Source organism: Hippichthys cyanospilos, chromosome 7 (genome assembly GCF_059441005.1).
Source record: "Hippichthys cyanospilos isolate Australia breed blue-spotted pipefish chromosome 7, RoL_Hcya_1.0, whole genome shotgun sequence".
Taxonomy (NCBI): Eukaryota; Metazoa; Chordata; class Actinopteri; order Syngnathiformes; family Syngnathidae; genus Hippichthys; species Hippichthys cyanospilos.
Genome location: NC_142375.1, coordinates 15,808,924 through 15,825,715, shown reverse-complemented (window position 1 = coordinate 15,825,715; position 16,792 = coordinate 15,808,924). Strand labels below are relative to the sequence as shown.

Sequence of the window (16,792 nt, the reverse complement as noted above, 5' to 3'; positions counted from 1 at the left end):
TTGGCTCATGTATAAAAAAATAATTCATTTTCATAATTTACTAGTGCGTTTTCTCTCCGAATAGTACTTAGCACTGATTTATTTTGCTACATAATCAAACTTTAAAGTGCATTTTAATTTTGTATTGGTGCAATTCTGTATGACTGAACAAAGATAAAATGCCAGCGCGGTGACATTTATGCACGAAGGTGGATTAGACCCCAATATTGTCAATTTTGCAGAAGAGAACAGGAGTGTGGATCTGCAAGAGGGATGGCATTGTCACTGTGGGAGTGGTCATAGCCAACTTCACTCATTTCCAAATCAAAGCGGTTCCTAGTCATGCAATATATTCTTGATATGGCAGGTCAATCCTCAAGTGGTCTGTTATTGGAAAGCTTGATTAAAAAAATAAAAATAAAAAATCTTCTTCGGTATTTTCACTGCAGAATAACAGAATTGTTACAGTAGTACTCCACCTTTTCTTGACACTGTGCAAACCTTGTGGCATTATGTCACCAAAGATTAAAAAGTCTGTATGATTTTAAACACAAGTGATTGGTTAGATCATTGTTAGGAGAGATACATTTACAGCAACTAATAATTTTTTGAGGCCTTCAGTCACAAAATTCATTTCTGCCTTTTAAATGTTTCATCAGAATCATTGCTTCTTTCTTTTTTTATTTTGCATCACTCGTGGCTCTTACCTTTGAAACTGAGTTTTGGATGATGACGTACCCACAGTTGTTGGCTTTTGTTATGGATTAAAATCATGTCTCTTGGCGGCTCTTTGATGGCACGGCTAGTTGAGTGATTTTCCAGCTAATTCATTTAGTGACTGAACATGATTATGAGGTGATGTAATGATGCAATATAAGGTGTAATATAAACTAACAATATAGTGTTTGGTCACTTAAGCAAGGTGACTATTTTCAACATCCTGAAAAATTGTTTGGAAATGTGAGGATAATGTCTTTCAGTCACAAACTGACAATGTATTGATTAAGTCAAAGTTTTTTTTTATTTGCTTTATACATGTATAAAAGTTGAGTGTATTTAAGTTAACAAGTGTCACCAAAAAATGATATTACACCTGTAATTGCTACTCTTATAAATCAATACATGCACTCGTCTGTTGTTGACATGAAAAAGAAAAACATCCAGTGTAAAAAACACAGTGTGACCTAAATACCGAAAAGTTCAACATTAGGTCCTTACAATGTTTAAAACCAAACACAGCATCCATACATGACCCAAACACAGGCAAACCCTGAGCCCAAGGACTGATTGCATGTCATGTGAGTGCATGCAGTGCGACATTTAAACCTGTTAAATCACTTGACGGCTTAGGCCTACATGCCAAAGGATATAAGGTGGGTTCATTTGGCTATACATGGGCCGAAACGGAAGTTAGTGTTTGTTTCTGTCAGCGACTTGTCGAAACGCTGAATTCTCTCCCAAATCTTCTACAGCAATGCATTATTTGGGGGGGAAAAAGTCTTAACTGAAAACTAAATGTTAGTCACCTTCTATTTGCTTTTATTTTGATACATCACATTTTTATGGGCAGCCTTTCTCATTTTATTAATTCGTGCTTCATATCGTCACACACAATGTTCCCATCCCACTAACAGTTAATTAGATGTGTAATTATGTCAGCGCTTCCTTTGGAGACTGAAATTCACGAGATGGCTTTGTACCCTCACTCCGTGTCATTTCTGTTTACTTGCAGCAATGACACAGACGGGCAGTGGGAAAAGACTCTTCTCTGAAAATGTGTCACTGAGACCTGAACAAATGCTTCTGTGCAATGTTAAAGCTCATATTAAAAGACATAACAGTAAAAGCGCAAGCCATAACGTAATAATATTCGGGATAAGAACGCTATCAAATACTCTGCCTTTACAATCAGTGTATTCCAGTTTTTGTATTCCAGGGAGGCAGCAGAGAAAATGTATGTGTCCGGTTAACTTAATGAGTGTACTTTTTTGTGCTCCACTTGTTATTGTTTGGTTTTATTGTTCAAATTTGTCATATTCTGTTATTCAAACTATTCAAAATGAGTATTGAAATGTAAATTGATATTAGACTATGCATTTTTTTCTCTTGTCCTCAACACAGGCTATACCTATTCCCACATGGGATGTGCAGCGATAACACATTGAACTACAATACTGTAATAAACATAAATTCTCTTGTAGCATCGAGAACATGTGTATTGTTTTGCAGTGTTTGTAATGCAAGAGTTGAAGGGTAAGAAGTGAATTAAGCCAAATAAGCCCTTACTGAAGGCCCTGGTACCAAATGCACATCCACTGATCACAATTGCTTAGTAGCCACTTTTTAATATGTGGTACATGCCAAAAGTGCCTGCTGTGAAAAAGTACATTTAAAAACAGATTTGTTTCGCTCAGTGCCTTATATTATGAAGTCAGAGCTTCATGCCCTTGTGTGATGCACGTGTTTTGTGTACGGCCTGTATGCGAAGTAAGTGTGGAAAGCCGGAAACAAATGGCATCATTTGTGCTTCTGTTTGCTTTGCTTCAAAATATGATTCACCTTCAACTGTGTACAATCCTGTGCTTATTTGTAGTTTCAACATTGCCTGTTTTGATGAGTTAATATCACAGCAATGTTTCTCGAAAGTGATACTGGAAGTTGGTGGAAAAAGAGGACATGAGATGAGTAAGAGTTAATCAATCGCTGAAACGTCACGAAGTAGGCGGGATTACGCTGCTGTCGTCATCCCCACGGGTGGGCCTTTGACCACGACCACGCCTTGCCACTTTCCATATATGGGTCGTGACGTCACGCGGCAACTTCCCATTCAGTAGAAAAAGACTCGGCCGGAATCCCCTTAGAGGCAATGTAGGCACTGAGGCGCGCTGGGCTCATCATTCGCCCGCAGCCACTCTCGTTCAGGAATCCGCACGCATTCTTTGGGCAATAATAAACGACAAAAATGAAAGTGTCCAGCATCGACTGCCGCCACTTGCGGAGGATCATCCGGAAGCAGCGCGGGAGCTGCCTCATCGTGGACTGTCGACCTTATTTGTCATTTACGAACTCCAGCATCAAAGGCTCCGTCAACGTCAATCTTAACTCGGTGGTGGTCCGGAGATCGCGGGGAGGACCGGTGCCTCTGCAGTTCGTTATCCCGGACGAGAGAGCCCTCCTCCGGCTCCGGGAAGGGAGCATATCGGCAGTGGTGGTTCTGGACGACCGGACGTCCCACTGGCAAAAACTGAAGAAGGACAGCGTAGCACAAATAGTAATAAACACCCTGACTCGAGTGGCCAGCGGGACCAGCATCTGCTTCTTAAAAGGTAACGAACACATTTTGTACGAAATAAAAACACCGACTTTGATAAGAAAGCAATTGGTGAGTCATGGAAATGACATAGTTTAGATGCCACCGTATTGACCTACAATAGGTCATCATCGCGACATGACAGATTTCGTTTGAAAATGACCGATTAAAAAGTACAATACAATCACAGTTTTTAAAAACTGTAAAAAAAAAAAAAAAAACAGTTTTGTCAATTGAGACTTGTTTTACATTGTCTATTGAAACAATTAGGCTGTTTTTAGACATTTGAACCTTTTAAACAATTACATGCTCCGTTTTCCACCTTAAACTCAGTATACGGGATTTTTTTGTGCGTTACTTATAAGTACATATGTGCGTCAACGGTACAGATGACTCAGTGCTGACAAATATGAACAAATTGTGAAACCGACTTTCCTTAGCGAGAAACAAAGGGCAAGAAAAGAAACTCTTGAATGTAATCTAAATAATTGGCCGGGTTTGTGACCATGCGTCAAACACCTCAATTTCCGTCTGTCGCCTTTACATCCTGTGGAAGTGAAAAGGATTAGCAGACTCCTGTAATTAATGGGGCTCTTATAATCAGTTTATAATCCGGTGTTAAGTCTGTTTCATAAACTGCGGTTTCACAAGGTGTGTATTCGTGTGTTGATAATTCCAAACTCGGTACAGTTCTTCACGCACCCACCATTCTCTACCGCCCCTTCTCACAGGAGGATATGAGAACTTCAACTCGCAATACCCTGAACTTTGCACTGAAGTGAAAAGCATCGAGCAAAGCGGAACTGAAAGCGAGAAAAGAGTCAACAGTGAGAAACTTGGACACCACAAACCAGATTATGATCAGGTGAGGGCAGCTCATCATCATCCACACAAAAGCCCCAACACACTTCCTTCTTTTTCTGGCATGACAGCCAGCGGCATAATATAACACACAGTGGTATACATTTGGCATTCTTTATTTATCTGTATACAAGCATACACTGCTGTGATATTGTTTGACCTTAACTGTGCTCAGAAAGGGAGCAGGCCAGATGGAGAAAAACACCCTTTAATCTATGACCTTTTCCCAATGAGCCAACATCTCAAATATAAATCAAATGTGTGAAACCAAAACATTAGCTGTTAAAACTAAACCATTCGCATCTTGTATATCGCAATTCTGGTTTGAGTTTGGTCATGTGACGTTTGCAAGATGAACTATGATTGGTCGTTACCTGAGCCATGAGCAACCGTAAAGGCACTTTCAGTTGACCATATGCAGCTCTCCGTGACATAGATAAAAAACAATAAATGGGGTGTTTTGCTGATTCATTCTTTCTCTATAAACACGACTTCGCCGCTAATGACAATTTGCATCGATATAAATTGTAACAAAATAAAGGCACGCAACATTTTGCAACGTAGTTGCTGTAAAAAATAAATAGCTATAACTTGCTTCATGTTCCAATTCATTTTCTCATAATTCGAAAAGAGAAATGTACTTTTGCTGACACAAGAATTTTTTTTTTTTTTTTGCTTGCATATATCCTGTTAAAATCTCACGTTTAAATCCCCCATTTGAGAACCACTGAATATCATACAGCTAAGCACAATATTTTGCTCCATGTTGACACGTTTGTAATTAGGTGAATGCGGCTGTCCCACAGGCGTCAACATCACACCTTGTTGTATATTGGGCTCCATTTATCTCGACTCACATCTGTTCCTCCCTTCCCATTTCTCACTTTCAGGGTAAACCTGTTGAGATCCTGCCTTTCCTCTACCTCGGTAGTGCCTACCACGCCTCCAGGCAGGATTATCTCACTGACCTTCACATCACTGCCTTGCTCAACGTCTCACGCAGAGACATGCAGCCTACCAAGGGCCACTATGACTACAAGTGGATCCCGGTGGAAGACAGCCACATGGCCGACATTAGCTCCCACTTTCAAGAGGCAATAGAATTTATCGGTGAGTTACACCTTTGATCTGGATGTCCAAGCAAGTTCACCTTAAGGTTTATTTTTGAATCATAATTCCACATCTTTATTTTTGTTCCGACTCCCTGCTCAAAATACAGTAGTGCGCTCAACCAGATTACTTGTATTTGGCTAGAGAGATATATACACAGCACCCCAAGGATAGAGCTTCACCCAGAATAACACCACCTTCAGCATCTGTCTATTTTTAGTTGCAGAGTACACGCGCAAGGTCTTGGAAATATTCAGTCTGAATTAGGCGACTCCTATGCATAGGTTCTTATTTTTAAAAGGCGTCTTCGTCAGCCTCAAATAAACCCTCGCTGTGCTTGCCTGCTACCATTGACAAACAGAGGGCTATAAGAATCCCAGAGGTAATCAGTTTAGCTTGATCGCCTGCCCTCAAGTCTCCGCCAACGCATCCAATGAGTCCATTTCATTCAGGATTTGCTGCGCGGTTGACACCCTCCTGGTTCTTATCTCGAAAAGCGATTTGCATGTTGTCTTTGCCTACTAGGCCTAATCCCCAGTGGGTGTGGCCATGCAGTCACTGTGACAAGTGGCTGAGCAGTAATGAGCAGGCAGAGGTTGAATGAGGGGTGACACACCTCAATAGCGGTTGGTTGCTCACAGGTGGGCCCGAGGGCAGCAGCCTGTGGAGAAGAGAGTGTGTGGGAGTGCGATGGAGGATGGTGGATCATAACAGCAGCGGCAAACGACGCGCACAATGTTTTGGTGGTTATTTATAGACAGGCAAGGACAAAACTCAGCCAGGAGCGACTGGACTGACCAGTATTGCTTGGCTGCTATTGTGGCTATTGTGTATTGTTTGCAGCCTGCATTTAGTCCTTACATAAGACAGCTAATTGTACCAGGAACAGGTTTAACCTACATGTAGCCTGCAGGCGCTCTAAAATTCATCTGCTAAGCTCCCGAGTTATTTTAATTAAGTGGAGATGATTGACAGTTTAGGGCTGGGTGTGGTAACCTTCTTGTGTGTAGGGCTATTTCCGGTTATTGCTGAATTTATGGAAACCTCAATACCTATTATTATGTTTTGTGAACATCTCAGGGTTAAATAAATGTGGTTTAGCTGACTGAATCCATTGTTCTTAGAGCTGTGAACACTCCATTCCACAACATTTCGGTGCTGGTTTTCATCTTGTAGTTTGTGAGTGAATAAGAATCTTCACTTTTATTTGCACTCTTTTGCAGACCGCTAGGCTGTTCTATTAAGACTTGTGTCTTTCAAGCTTCAAATAAAAGAAACACTATAGGACACTTTATTTTTCCCCAGACGATTTTACTAATCTTACCAAAAGCCTAAAAATTCCACAACACATCCATCAAGGCAAGTGGCCCCCTGGATCTGATTGAAATGACTTTCAACACTCAAAGGTTCGCTAAAATTAACATTATTATTTTTTTAAATACCCTCAGCGGTGCAGTGAATAGCACGCCCGCCTCACAGTTCAGAGACCCAAGTTCAAACCCACCTTGCTCTGGCCTTCCTGTGTGCAGTTTGTATGTTATCCCCAAGCCCGTGTTGGTTCTCTTCACTCCGGCTTCCTACCACACTCCAAAAACATGCATGGCAGGTGTATCGGACATACTAAATTGTCCTTAGATCTGATTGTGTGCGTGAATGGTTGTCCTCTCTGGAATTAACTGGCAACCAGTTCAGGGTGTCTCTTGTCTACAGAACAGTCAGCTAGGATAGGCACCAGCAAGCCCGCGACCCTCGTGAGGATAAGTGGCTCTAGAAAATGGATGCATTGATTTTTTTTAAAGTATGAACGGTTTTGTGAGATAATTTGGTGTGGAAATGAGCAAGATTCTCTTTCCAATCGATATTTTTCTTTTTGTATTTATCATTTCCCTATTAATCCAAAAAATATTCAACAAATAACTAAGCTTTGCTCTGATAGGGCAGCTCTCCGCTGATTGGTTAGTTGCTAAAATGTGGTTGTCTTGTGGCCACCGTGATTTGTCATTGTGTTGACTTGGTTGAAATTCAGCTGGCCATTGGCAGGATTATGGTCGGCTACGGTGTACTCTGAGGCGGCCATGACAGCATGCTCGTCTGGTCTCCCTGGAGGATAATCTCCCCCCTCTTTTTTTTTTGTTCACTTCCGTAGCGAAGCCTGGCAGCACCCTGAGATGGGCTGGCAGCCTCATTCTCTGGCTCATTCCCAGTTATACAGATTTTTTTATTCCATCATGGTGCTGTGTGAAAAAAGAACACTACAGTATTCAGCAACAGTACGTCTGTGAAAATATGACCGATCTATTGGACGGAAAAGCAGAAATAGGGTCTGGAATGAACTTCTTGCATATGAGTGCTAATATTGAAGATTTTAGATTCACACTGACAAGCAACTCATTTTGACCTATTTTAAGCGTAAAAGAGTGGAAAACATTAGATTTTGATGTCTTGAGACCTATAAATTTTGTATATGTATGTGGCTAAAAAGGGAACCCTTTTGGGAATGAGCATAATGTCAGTCAAAGTGCACACTTGGCTTTGCCATTGTATGTAGCACTCATCGCCCCCACACTGGTTTAGGACTAGTTTTACACAGCTGTGTTACAGGACCTCCACAAGTATGTGCAAATGACACTGATCGAAGATAATAAAAATATACAAAACGTGGCCTCTGCAAAGGTTCTCCGCGGGTGATGCTTATAGGAGTGGTAGACTGTATAATTAGTGAGTAGGGGTAAATAGCAGGGTCTTCAAAGTTTCTTGAAATGTGATTTATTACTTTCTATGCTTTGGAAGTATTTATAGTTGTCCATTTGAATGTCCTATTCTGACTGTTCTTTTTTTTAACATTATGTAACCTATTTGAAGAAATCGCACATCCATGTCCAATGATTGACTTGTGGGTTTTATCCTGTGTCCAGGTCACGTAAAGCAATCTGGGGGAAAGGTCCTCGTCCACTGTGAAGCGGGCATCTCTCGTTCCCCCACCATCTGCATGGCCTACATCATGAGAACCCAGCAGCTGAGACTGGATGCAGCATTCGATATCATCAAGCAGCGCCGGTCCGTTATCTCACCCAACTTTAGTTTCATGGGTCAGCTGCTGCAGTTCGAGTCTGAGGTCCTTTCGACGGCGCCTGCTCATGCGGCTACACCTGAACCCGTTACTCCCTGTATACCAGAGTCTGCTTCATTTTTTGCCAATGACATCACCACCTCCTTCAACACCAAAAACTTTGAGCCACCTGTATTCACCCTTCCTACCTCTTGCCTGAAGTCTCCGGTCCATCATCAGTTCAAGCTGAGCCCAATAACTGCACTGCCTTAAAAAAAAAAAAAAAAAAAGAACTATGACTGCTTGTAGTCTTACTTGAAAATGAATCAAATGTAAAAGCTCCCTGTGTGCCCGGTGTTGAAACCAGCAGAGCAGACTGGAGACCAGCAAGTCTAAATTGGTAGTAGTACACATTTCATAGGATGACACTGATGCTGCTGCAGCGGCAACAGCACAGTGGAAAACCTGCAATATACATGCCTTAGGTTGATATTGTGATTTCTCTGTTCATTCACAAATACAGTCAGGCATCTGAATCTAATTTATTTGAAATTACAATCTTTGTGATTTTTTTCAATAATGTTGATGTTGATGTGTTTAATAAAAGTTGAAAAATAAAGTTGTTGTTATGCAATCATTGAAAAAATATCCGATGTAAAAACGATATGTGATACAGATTAAAAAGTCTTGGGGGAAATAGAAATACTTAAGTTCTAAAGGACATAAACTGTGTAACTTCTTGGTTACAGCGCAATACAGGTTTTGATACAGGTTTTGAAACAGCTTTAAAGTCAAATTGATTTATATAGCCCTTAATCGCAACAGTCTCGAAGAGCTTCACAAGTGAAACAGAACATCACAAATTCACAACGGCATCCCCTGAACAAAACTCACCACAAAACTTTTCACCACTAAAAACGTGGGATAGTTCATGGTTTGTTGCTAAATTTGATCCAATAAAAAAATCGACATAAATGGTGAAACAAACCCATGTGAATGTGTGTATGACTTCTTATCATTCAACAAGTTGAGTGTAGATATTAGTTTTTAAATGGAGGAAGCAAAAACAATGACAGACTACCATAATTTAGAAAACATTGGGAATTTCAAGGACCCTAAGATTATGAATTAACTTGAAACCTAATTTAAAAAGTTTTCTTAAAGAATATTGTTTTAGTCTCAATTTGCTTAGTGAAAAACACATTAACATACTTCATCTATCATGTTAAATTGTTGAGGAAAAGAAAGAAGTCCTTCCACTGGAGTGAATTGAAATAAAAAACTTAAATCAAACTACTAAAGGTTTCAAACCTTTTTTTAAAGTGATGCTGAATATGTAGTAACATTGCTGTCGGTGTCAATTCGAAAAGTGTAATGCATTTCATTATGAAGATGTAGAGTATGTGTTAAAGTAGTCCAAATAGTTAAGCATAGTAAATGTAGACTGATGTTCTTACAGATCACATGAAAAAAGTTGAGATAGTTCATTTGTTCTAACAAGAATTTTAATCTAGCAGAGGAATTTGAGATTTTTTGAGAATTTTTTTAAATGTACAATTTTACATTTACTGTAGAAGTACTGTATATTCAAAATCTTTGCACTACACCTGTAAAGGGCCCCAAGACTAGATTTGCCTTACCTAGGCTAACAAACGGCTAAGTACACTATAAGTGAATAAAAGTTTAAAGTCATTTGGTGACCAAGCAGGTGGCTTGGTCAGCACATCCACCTCACAGTTCAGAGAACCGAGTTCAAATCCACCTTGCTCCGACCTTCCTGTGTGCGGTTAGTATGTTCTCCCCAAGCCTGTGTGGGTGCTCTCCGGGCACTCTGGCTTCCTCACACACAATAAAAAAACATGCATGGCAGGTTTATTGGACATATTAAATTGTCCTTAAGTGTGATTGGGTGTGTGAATGGTTGTTCTTTTTTATTTTTTTTGTCCCCTGCAATTGGCTGGCAACCAGTTCAGGATATCACCTGCCTAATGGCCGAAGTCAGCTGGAGTAGGCACCAGCACCCTGTGACCATTGTGAAGATAAGCGGCTCGAGAAGATGGATGGATGGATGGATGAATGGATGAATGGATGGATGGATGGATGGATGGATGAGTGGATGGATGGATGGATGGATGGATGGATGGATGGATGGATGGATGGATGGATGGATGGATGGAAGGATGGAAGGATACTTGACTCGAGAAAATACACACCAACACTCTTCTGCCCTACAGAAAAGAGCAAATGATTTGTATTTGCTTCTTGTCACGGCCGATAACTATAGCTGGAAATGCAAGCGATGTTACTATATTTAATGTAACGCACTATGTGGCTATATCAACAAGTCCCTGGAAACCGTTACCTCCTCCAACTTCTCCTTCTACATCTAGAGACAACAGTGACACCTGCAGTGGCTCTGAGTGGCCTATCAGGTTTGGACGAAAGGGGTCATTTTTTTAAAACATATTTCAAAATGACGTGGGATTTATGCAGTCTTTGTAAACCGGACATGAACACGGTATTCAGAGATTTTGTTCCTAAACAAAATTCACAAGTAAATCCATGAAATCCGTAAGCATAATGCGTTGCTATATTTAATATTTTATATAAATGTGAGTTTTTTTTTATTTTAAAGGATGGTTACAGTTAAGTTTTATTTATCTATTTATTCATTTTAGTCTTGCTAGTTTTTATGCCACCCAAGGTAGTTATTGGTTGACGTTTCTGTCTTTCTTTCACCTGGTTCGCGGTTTCGCGCCCAGGAGTCAGCCGACAAGTCTGTACCAAAGTTGTGAATGGGGAGGCATTAAAACATCATACGTTTAAGAGTACTATTTCTTTGCAGCCACGAAATAACGACACATTGAATGCGTTAAATAAATGTTTAAAACTTAGTTTATCTTGGATTTGAACAAATGCGGATTGTCCTTCCACGTTACCATGTGCATAGTTATTATCATCAACCCTGTTTTCACAATTTGGTATGATCTTTTTTATCCCACCCCCGCCGCCATTTTCCGTGTTTTCCTTCACTGCGGAGTGGCTCACTAGTTTTAAATGCTAAAACAATAAAAAAAAAAAACTTGAAAAAGCGTGGGGCTAAGTGGAGCTTCGCGGTCATCTCCTGACTCCGACAAGGAGACGTCCGAAATAGACCAAGATGTACATCAAACAGGTAAGCTAAAAACACTCGTGTTACTGGGCCGAATGGGCTAGCATTGGGACTTTGCGAATGAACGCTAAAATAAAAACATTGTTGATACTCAGCCCTATCTTGCTCGTTTCAAGAATAAATATTAGATAGGTCGCATTCATCTTGTAATGACTAGTCGTCGCCCTGACGTTAACCAGAACTTAAGTACTGTTTTGAATTGCCCGCCCCCTTTTGAGGATGCTAGGCTAAAGCTAGCAGAATCTTCAAACCATCAATATAAGCCAGCCCCCCTCGAACAAGTTTTCCTGCGTGGCTACGATGTTTCATTTATTTGTAATAAACGTAATGCACTCGGCGTGGCGTGGATCGGTGGTACAATAGACAATAGAAGCTGTGGGTTTAATTCACCCGATTGTGACCCAATTCCTGATGTATCATCACTTAGGGACTGAGTAGTAGTGTAAAGCGCTTTTAGGGACTTGGGAGTACTATTCATCATTCTCGGAAAAGATGCATGATAACTACCGCGGTTCTTGTGCAGGTTATCATCCAGGGGTTCCGGAGTTACCGGGACCAGACTGTGGTTGACCCGTTCAGTTCCAAGCACAATGTCATCGGTAGGTGCTGGATTATTGACACACCTACTCCATCATGTTGTTTTAGTATGCGTGTACACGTTTGATTATTATTTGAATGATGACAACCGCACGAGCAAAGTAGAACACTTGCTGAAACATTTATTGAGTCAATGCACACTCTGTACATCTTGTCATCAGATCTGTGATTGTCTTATTTATTTATTTTTTAGTACTTTGATTGATGATCTGTCCCCAAAATTCGGATTGTGTCAAGTCTAGCGTATAGTTTCCCCACGACACATCTGATGAGGCACTGATGCTATGAGGCATATATTTAACTGTTTTCCTTTTCTTCCACAGTCGGTCGAAATGGATCAGGAAAAAGTAACTTTTTCTATGGTAAGTAGGCCATTTAGAATAACAGTTTCCATCCATGAGCTTGTTTGAGTTGGGGTTTATTGTTTATTTCCTCCTCCCTAGCCATTCAGTTTGTGCTCAGTGATGAGTTCAGTCACCTGCGACCTGAACAGCGCCTGGCCTTGCTTCATGTATGTATCTACTTTAAGCTGCAATTTAGACGATCTCGAGTGATCATGATTATCAATATTCCTCTGCTGTTTTTCTGTTGTTGTTCATTTTTTGTTTGTTTTTTTATTTTTTTTTTTTTAAAGGAGGGAACTGGTCCTCGTGTCATTTCTGCATTTGTGGAGATTATATTTGACAACTCTGACAATCGGCTGCCGGTAAGACTTAGACCAACTTAGGTCTGGGCAATGAAACAAATTAAGCCATAATTTTCAAAATCAAGGATTTGACAATTCATGAAATTTAGGTTTTGTGCAATTGGCAGAATGCTGAATGGGCGATTTACAAGACGCAATTATCAAAGTTACTAAGTACTTAATTGTGGCATTCGAACAAAATATGCACACACTATTAATGTTAAGTTTACATTATACAGTAATTTTTTTAAAATCAGTAAGCATTGTTGTTGTCTCAGAAATTTTGCACTGGATTTATTTTTGTAGAAATCAAACCTTTCAATGAATGTTTGTTGGGTCAAGTTCAGATCATTATCTTCGTTGGAAATGTATAACAATATTTCCCCTCCAACGAAGCTGTGCTATGTTTCAGACTACTTTTGAGATAAATGCAACCATTAAACAATGATAACAAAACATGTACTTGAAATACTGGTTCAGCTTCTATTAAATTCAATAACATTTGTCCTATCTCCAACTCCTCATCTCTTTATTACAGTAGCTAATTGTGTTTGTGTCTCTTGCCAGATTGACAAAGAGGAAGTCTCCCTTCGTCGTGTCATCGGAGCAAAGAAGGACCAGTATTTCTTGGACAAGAAGATGGTGACGTAAGTGTTCGTGTCCTTGTAATCACAGCAAATATTGGCCTCATTGAATTCATGTGATCACATGTTTGGTGGTGTTTGTGATTGGTGCAGGAAGAATGACGTCATGAACCTTCTGGAAAGTGCTGGCTTCTCCCGCTGCAACCCTTACTATATTGTCAAACAGGGCAAGGTGAGATGGAAGTGATGATCAGTTTAACTTGCTCAACATGTCACAAATTGTTTTCATAAACTTACTCAAATGGTTTTCATGATCATGGTGAAGATCAACCAAATGGCCACAGCACCAGACTCTCAGCGTCTGAAGCTGCTGAGGGAAGTGGCAGGAACAAGAGTGTATGATGAACGTAAAGAAGAAAGCATTTCGCTCATGAAGGAAACAGGTGCGTTCCAACCTAGTGGTTCTCAACCTTTGTCAGTGATGTACCCTCTGAAATCCCTTTTCAACCTCCTAACTAACGTACAAAATCAACAACGAACAAAAGACAAAACAGTTATCAATGGCTTCTTCCAGAAACATGCATTGTATGTTATTAAAGATGTTCACTTAGAAATCATGAGACCATTGTACACTGCTTTGAGCATGTTGAAAATGTAATTGTAATGTAAAGGCATTCCTACTTTTCTCTACTTTTCTACTTTACTATGTAGTTTAATTGTGTGATGCCATCACGGTGCTTCAGCTGTATCCATTTTGATTTTGCAAAACAAGCAGTGACCAGCTACTGCAGAATATAGACTGTGAACTACAGCCTACCGAATCAATAAGCATAATTGTGTCTGGCTTGAAGTTCTCATTTGCTTAAAATTGGCTATTAAACGATACAATTCTTTTATTGTCTGATTAGAATCAAGTTATTTAATCGTAATAATGTACATGCTCTTTAGAGGGGAAAAGAGAAAAGATCAATGAGCTGTTAAAGTACATTGAAGAACGTCTGCACACTCTGGAGGATGAGAAAGAGGAGCTGGCTCAGTACCAGAAATGGGACAAGATGAGAAGAGCACTGGAGTATACCATCTACAACCAAGAACTCAATGAAACACGGGCCAAACTGGATGAGGTAATGTGGCCAAAGCTCAATGATTGTGTTAGTTCGTAAAAATGTGTAAAAATGTCCCACTGTTTTATTATTGAATTATATAAATAATAATGTGTAAGTAGTATTTATTGCATAAACAGTGGTGTTTACAAAACATGCACCTGTGTTGATTTTCACCGGTCACTCATATTTTATGTACATTTTTTAACAGCTGTCTTCCAAGAGAGAAACCTGTGGAGACAAATCCCGACAGTTACGAGATGCTCAGCAAGACGCCAGAGACAAAGTTGAGGTAAAAGCAAAAACAAACAAAAAACCCCACTCAAACTAAAATACTGTATTAGATTAAAATTGAAGCACAGGACGTAAAATATACCCCTACCGTATTTGTGCGACCCAAAGGTGTACTGTATTAAAAGGTACAGTCCCAGCTACGAGTGTTGTTTCTGTATTAACACATACACAAGGCACACAGTATTTTTGGGTGTCAGCTATGCATGCTACTGTATGTTTTTAAAAAGGCAGTGGGAACAAAACTACGTTGGGTTGTACTTTTATTCAAGTATTTACAATGTACTCACGTCTTTTGTGATCAATCCTCATCGACAAATCCATCTAAGTTCTCATCTTCTGTATCCATTATGAACAACTGGGCAAGTTCTTCATCAAACGAACACATGAGATTCCCTTTCATCAATGTCCGAGTCAGTCTCGTTGCTGTGCGGCTCATTAGAGATGATGAAAGCTCGAACCACATTTCTTTGATCGTTATTCCATTGCCCGAGTTTTGGCCACCTGGCCATGGTTCCGTGGACCAGATAGCTTGCAGTTTAAATTGTGCTTGGTAAATGTGTCTCTTCGTACGTGTCATTTTGGGGGTCTTTAGCTAAATCAATGTTGTTTTGCACAACGCACATACCGGCACTAGCTACCTTTATCATCCTCTTTCACCTTTAATGTCCCGCATGCTGTCTTTCATCATGTCCATCATTCTCCTATAACATTTCCATGTTGTCCTCAATCACGTCCACTTAAGGAAATGCTCGCAGTCAGTCAAGTGGAGCGCTCCTCAAAGTCACACAACAACATAAACAGATTTTGGAACTCAATGCATACACAAGGCGCGCCATATTAAAAGATGCTCCGTCAATTTGGGTGACAATTTTTTAAGACTTTTAAGTGCATCTTATGGTCCTGAAAATACGGTACTGTACATTTAAAATAAAGCTTTATTTGGTGTTTCAGTGCCATCTGTAGTTCTACTGCGGTATGGAATAAAGTAGATTAGTTATTTTGATCCCTGCAACTTTTAACACCAAGCTGAGTGTTTTTTGGAAATGTGGCTGAAGCAGCCAATATTCACACTCCTACAACCGGCTGGTGATGCACTGGCAACAAAGGCTGTTATTTGCGCACTGTTACAATGTTCTAAGTTGTTAGTGATACCACATACAAAAAAGGTATCCCAAGCACTAATATTAAACACACAGAACAACATCAAAGTTAGTCCCTACAATTTACATTTTAGATGTATACAAATTAATTCAATCTCTTTAGGAGAAATGAACATAAGTTGCTGTCCTGAATGAATCAAATCACCTTTTTGTTTCCTGCTCACATCTAGGAGACGGAACGAGTTGTGCGAGAATTGAAATCCAAGATATCTGCCATGAAGGAGGAGAGGGAGCAATTGTCGGCCGAGCGCCAAGAGCAGATTAAACAGAGGACCAAACTTGAGCTGAAGGCCAAGGACCTGCAGGATGAGCTGGCAGGCAACAGTGAACAGAGGGTATGGAAGCCTCCCATCTGCGTCACTCTGCTTATACCAGCAACACTTAGCCTTCCTCTGTATCACTGCATGTATATTGCCTACTGTCACTGCCATCACATGCACATTCAGTTTTTGAATGTAAATCCCAGAGCCTGGCATGGGTAAAATAGCACAAGATGTAATTTACTTATTATTTTGACCCTCTACAGTAATAATGGACTATTGTGTTGTGTCTCTAGAAGAGGAAGCAGCAGCATGCATAAATCTCACTGAATATCTTTGTTGGCACTGATCTGTGTGCAGAGCTGGCATGACTCACTCTCAGTATGGCCTCATATTTGTGGGCACGTGTGTGTGTGTGTGTGTGTGTGTATGATGATCATCATAAATAACAGCTTTATTGGCTCAGGCTTTGTGATGGCTGTGATGGGACTCCCAGGCAGAATGGTGGTTGGTGGTGACTGCATCTGCCAAATGTTACTGGAGCAAAATGAAAAGTAGTGCCTTCTGGCAGTGTGGCTGTACCATTAGCTAACTGATCAAGTATACCAGTTTTGTTTTTTGTTTTGTT

The 16,792-nt window shown here is 40.2% G+C and overlaps 2 protein-coding genes across 2 annotated transcripts in view; both read left to right on the top strand.

Annotated features, from left to right (window-relative positions):
* Positions 1 to 2,814: 2,814 nt before the first annotated feature.
* Positions 2,815 to 8,928, top strand: dusp5 (dual specificity phosphatase 5). The gene is made up of 4 exons (XM_088420424.1): positions 2,815 to 3,305; positions 4,021 to 4,154; positions 5,041 to 5,260; positions 8,176 to 8,928. The coding sequence occupies exons 1-4, from the start codon at positions 2,942 to 2,944 to the stop codon at positions 8,580 to 8,582; spliced, it is 1,125 nt and encodes a 374-aa protein (XP_088276550.1). The 5' UTR covers positions 2,815 to 2,941; the 3' UTR covers positions 8,583 to 8,928.
* Positions 8,929 to 11,322: 2,394 nt separating this feature from the next.
* Positions 11,323 to 16,792, top strand: part of smc3 (structural maintenance of chromosomes 3) — an 18,193-nt gene continuing 12,723 nt past the window's right edge. The window contains exons 1-11 of the mRNA XM_088420423.1: positions 11,323 to 11,484; positions 12,005 to 12,080; positions 12,402 to 12,440; positions 12,522 to 12,589; positions 12,713 to 12,784; positions 13,331 to 13,410; positions 13,501 to 13,579; positions 13,673 to 13,790; positions 14,296 to 14,471; positions 14,662 to 14,742; positions 16,075 to 16,239. Coding sequence (XP_088276549.1) covers positions 11,470 to 11,484; positions 12,005 to 12,080; positions 12,402 to 12,440; positions 12,522 to 12,589; positions 12,713 to 12,784; positions 13,331 to 13,410; positions 13,501 to 13,579; positions 13,673 to 13,790; positions 14,296 to 14,471; positions 14,662 to 14,742; positions 16,075 to 16,239 — 969 coding nt within the window. The 5' untranslated portion in view covers positions 11,323 to 11,469. The remainder of the gene's footprint in view (positions 11,485 to 12,004; positions 12,081 to 12,401; positions 12,441 to 12,521; positions 12,590 to 12,712; positions 12,785 to 13,330; positions 13,411 to 13,500; positions 13,580 to 13,672; positions 13,791 to 14,295; positions 14,472 to 14,661; positions 14,743 to 16,074; positions 16,240 to 16,792) is intronic.

Bases quoted from the DNA above. Each gene is read 5' to 3' on its own strand.
- dusp5 (XM_088420424.1), top strand. From the start codon at position 2,942: ATGAAAGTGTCCAGCATCGACTGCCGCCACTTGCGGAGGATCATCCGG. The intron at 4,155-5,040 runs GTGAGGGCAGCT...TCTCACTTTCAG, and splicing joins ACAAACCAGATTATGATCAG to GGTAAACCTGTTGAGATCCT. The intron at 5,261-8,175 runs GTGAGTTACACC...TCCTGTGTCCAG, and splicing joins AGAGGCAATAGAATTTATCG to GTCACGTAAAGCAATCTGGG.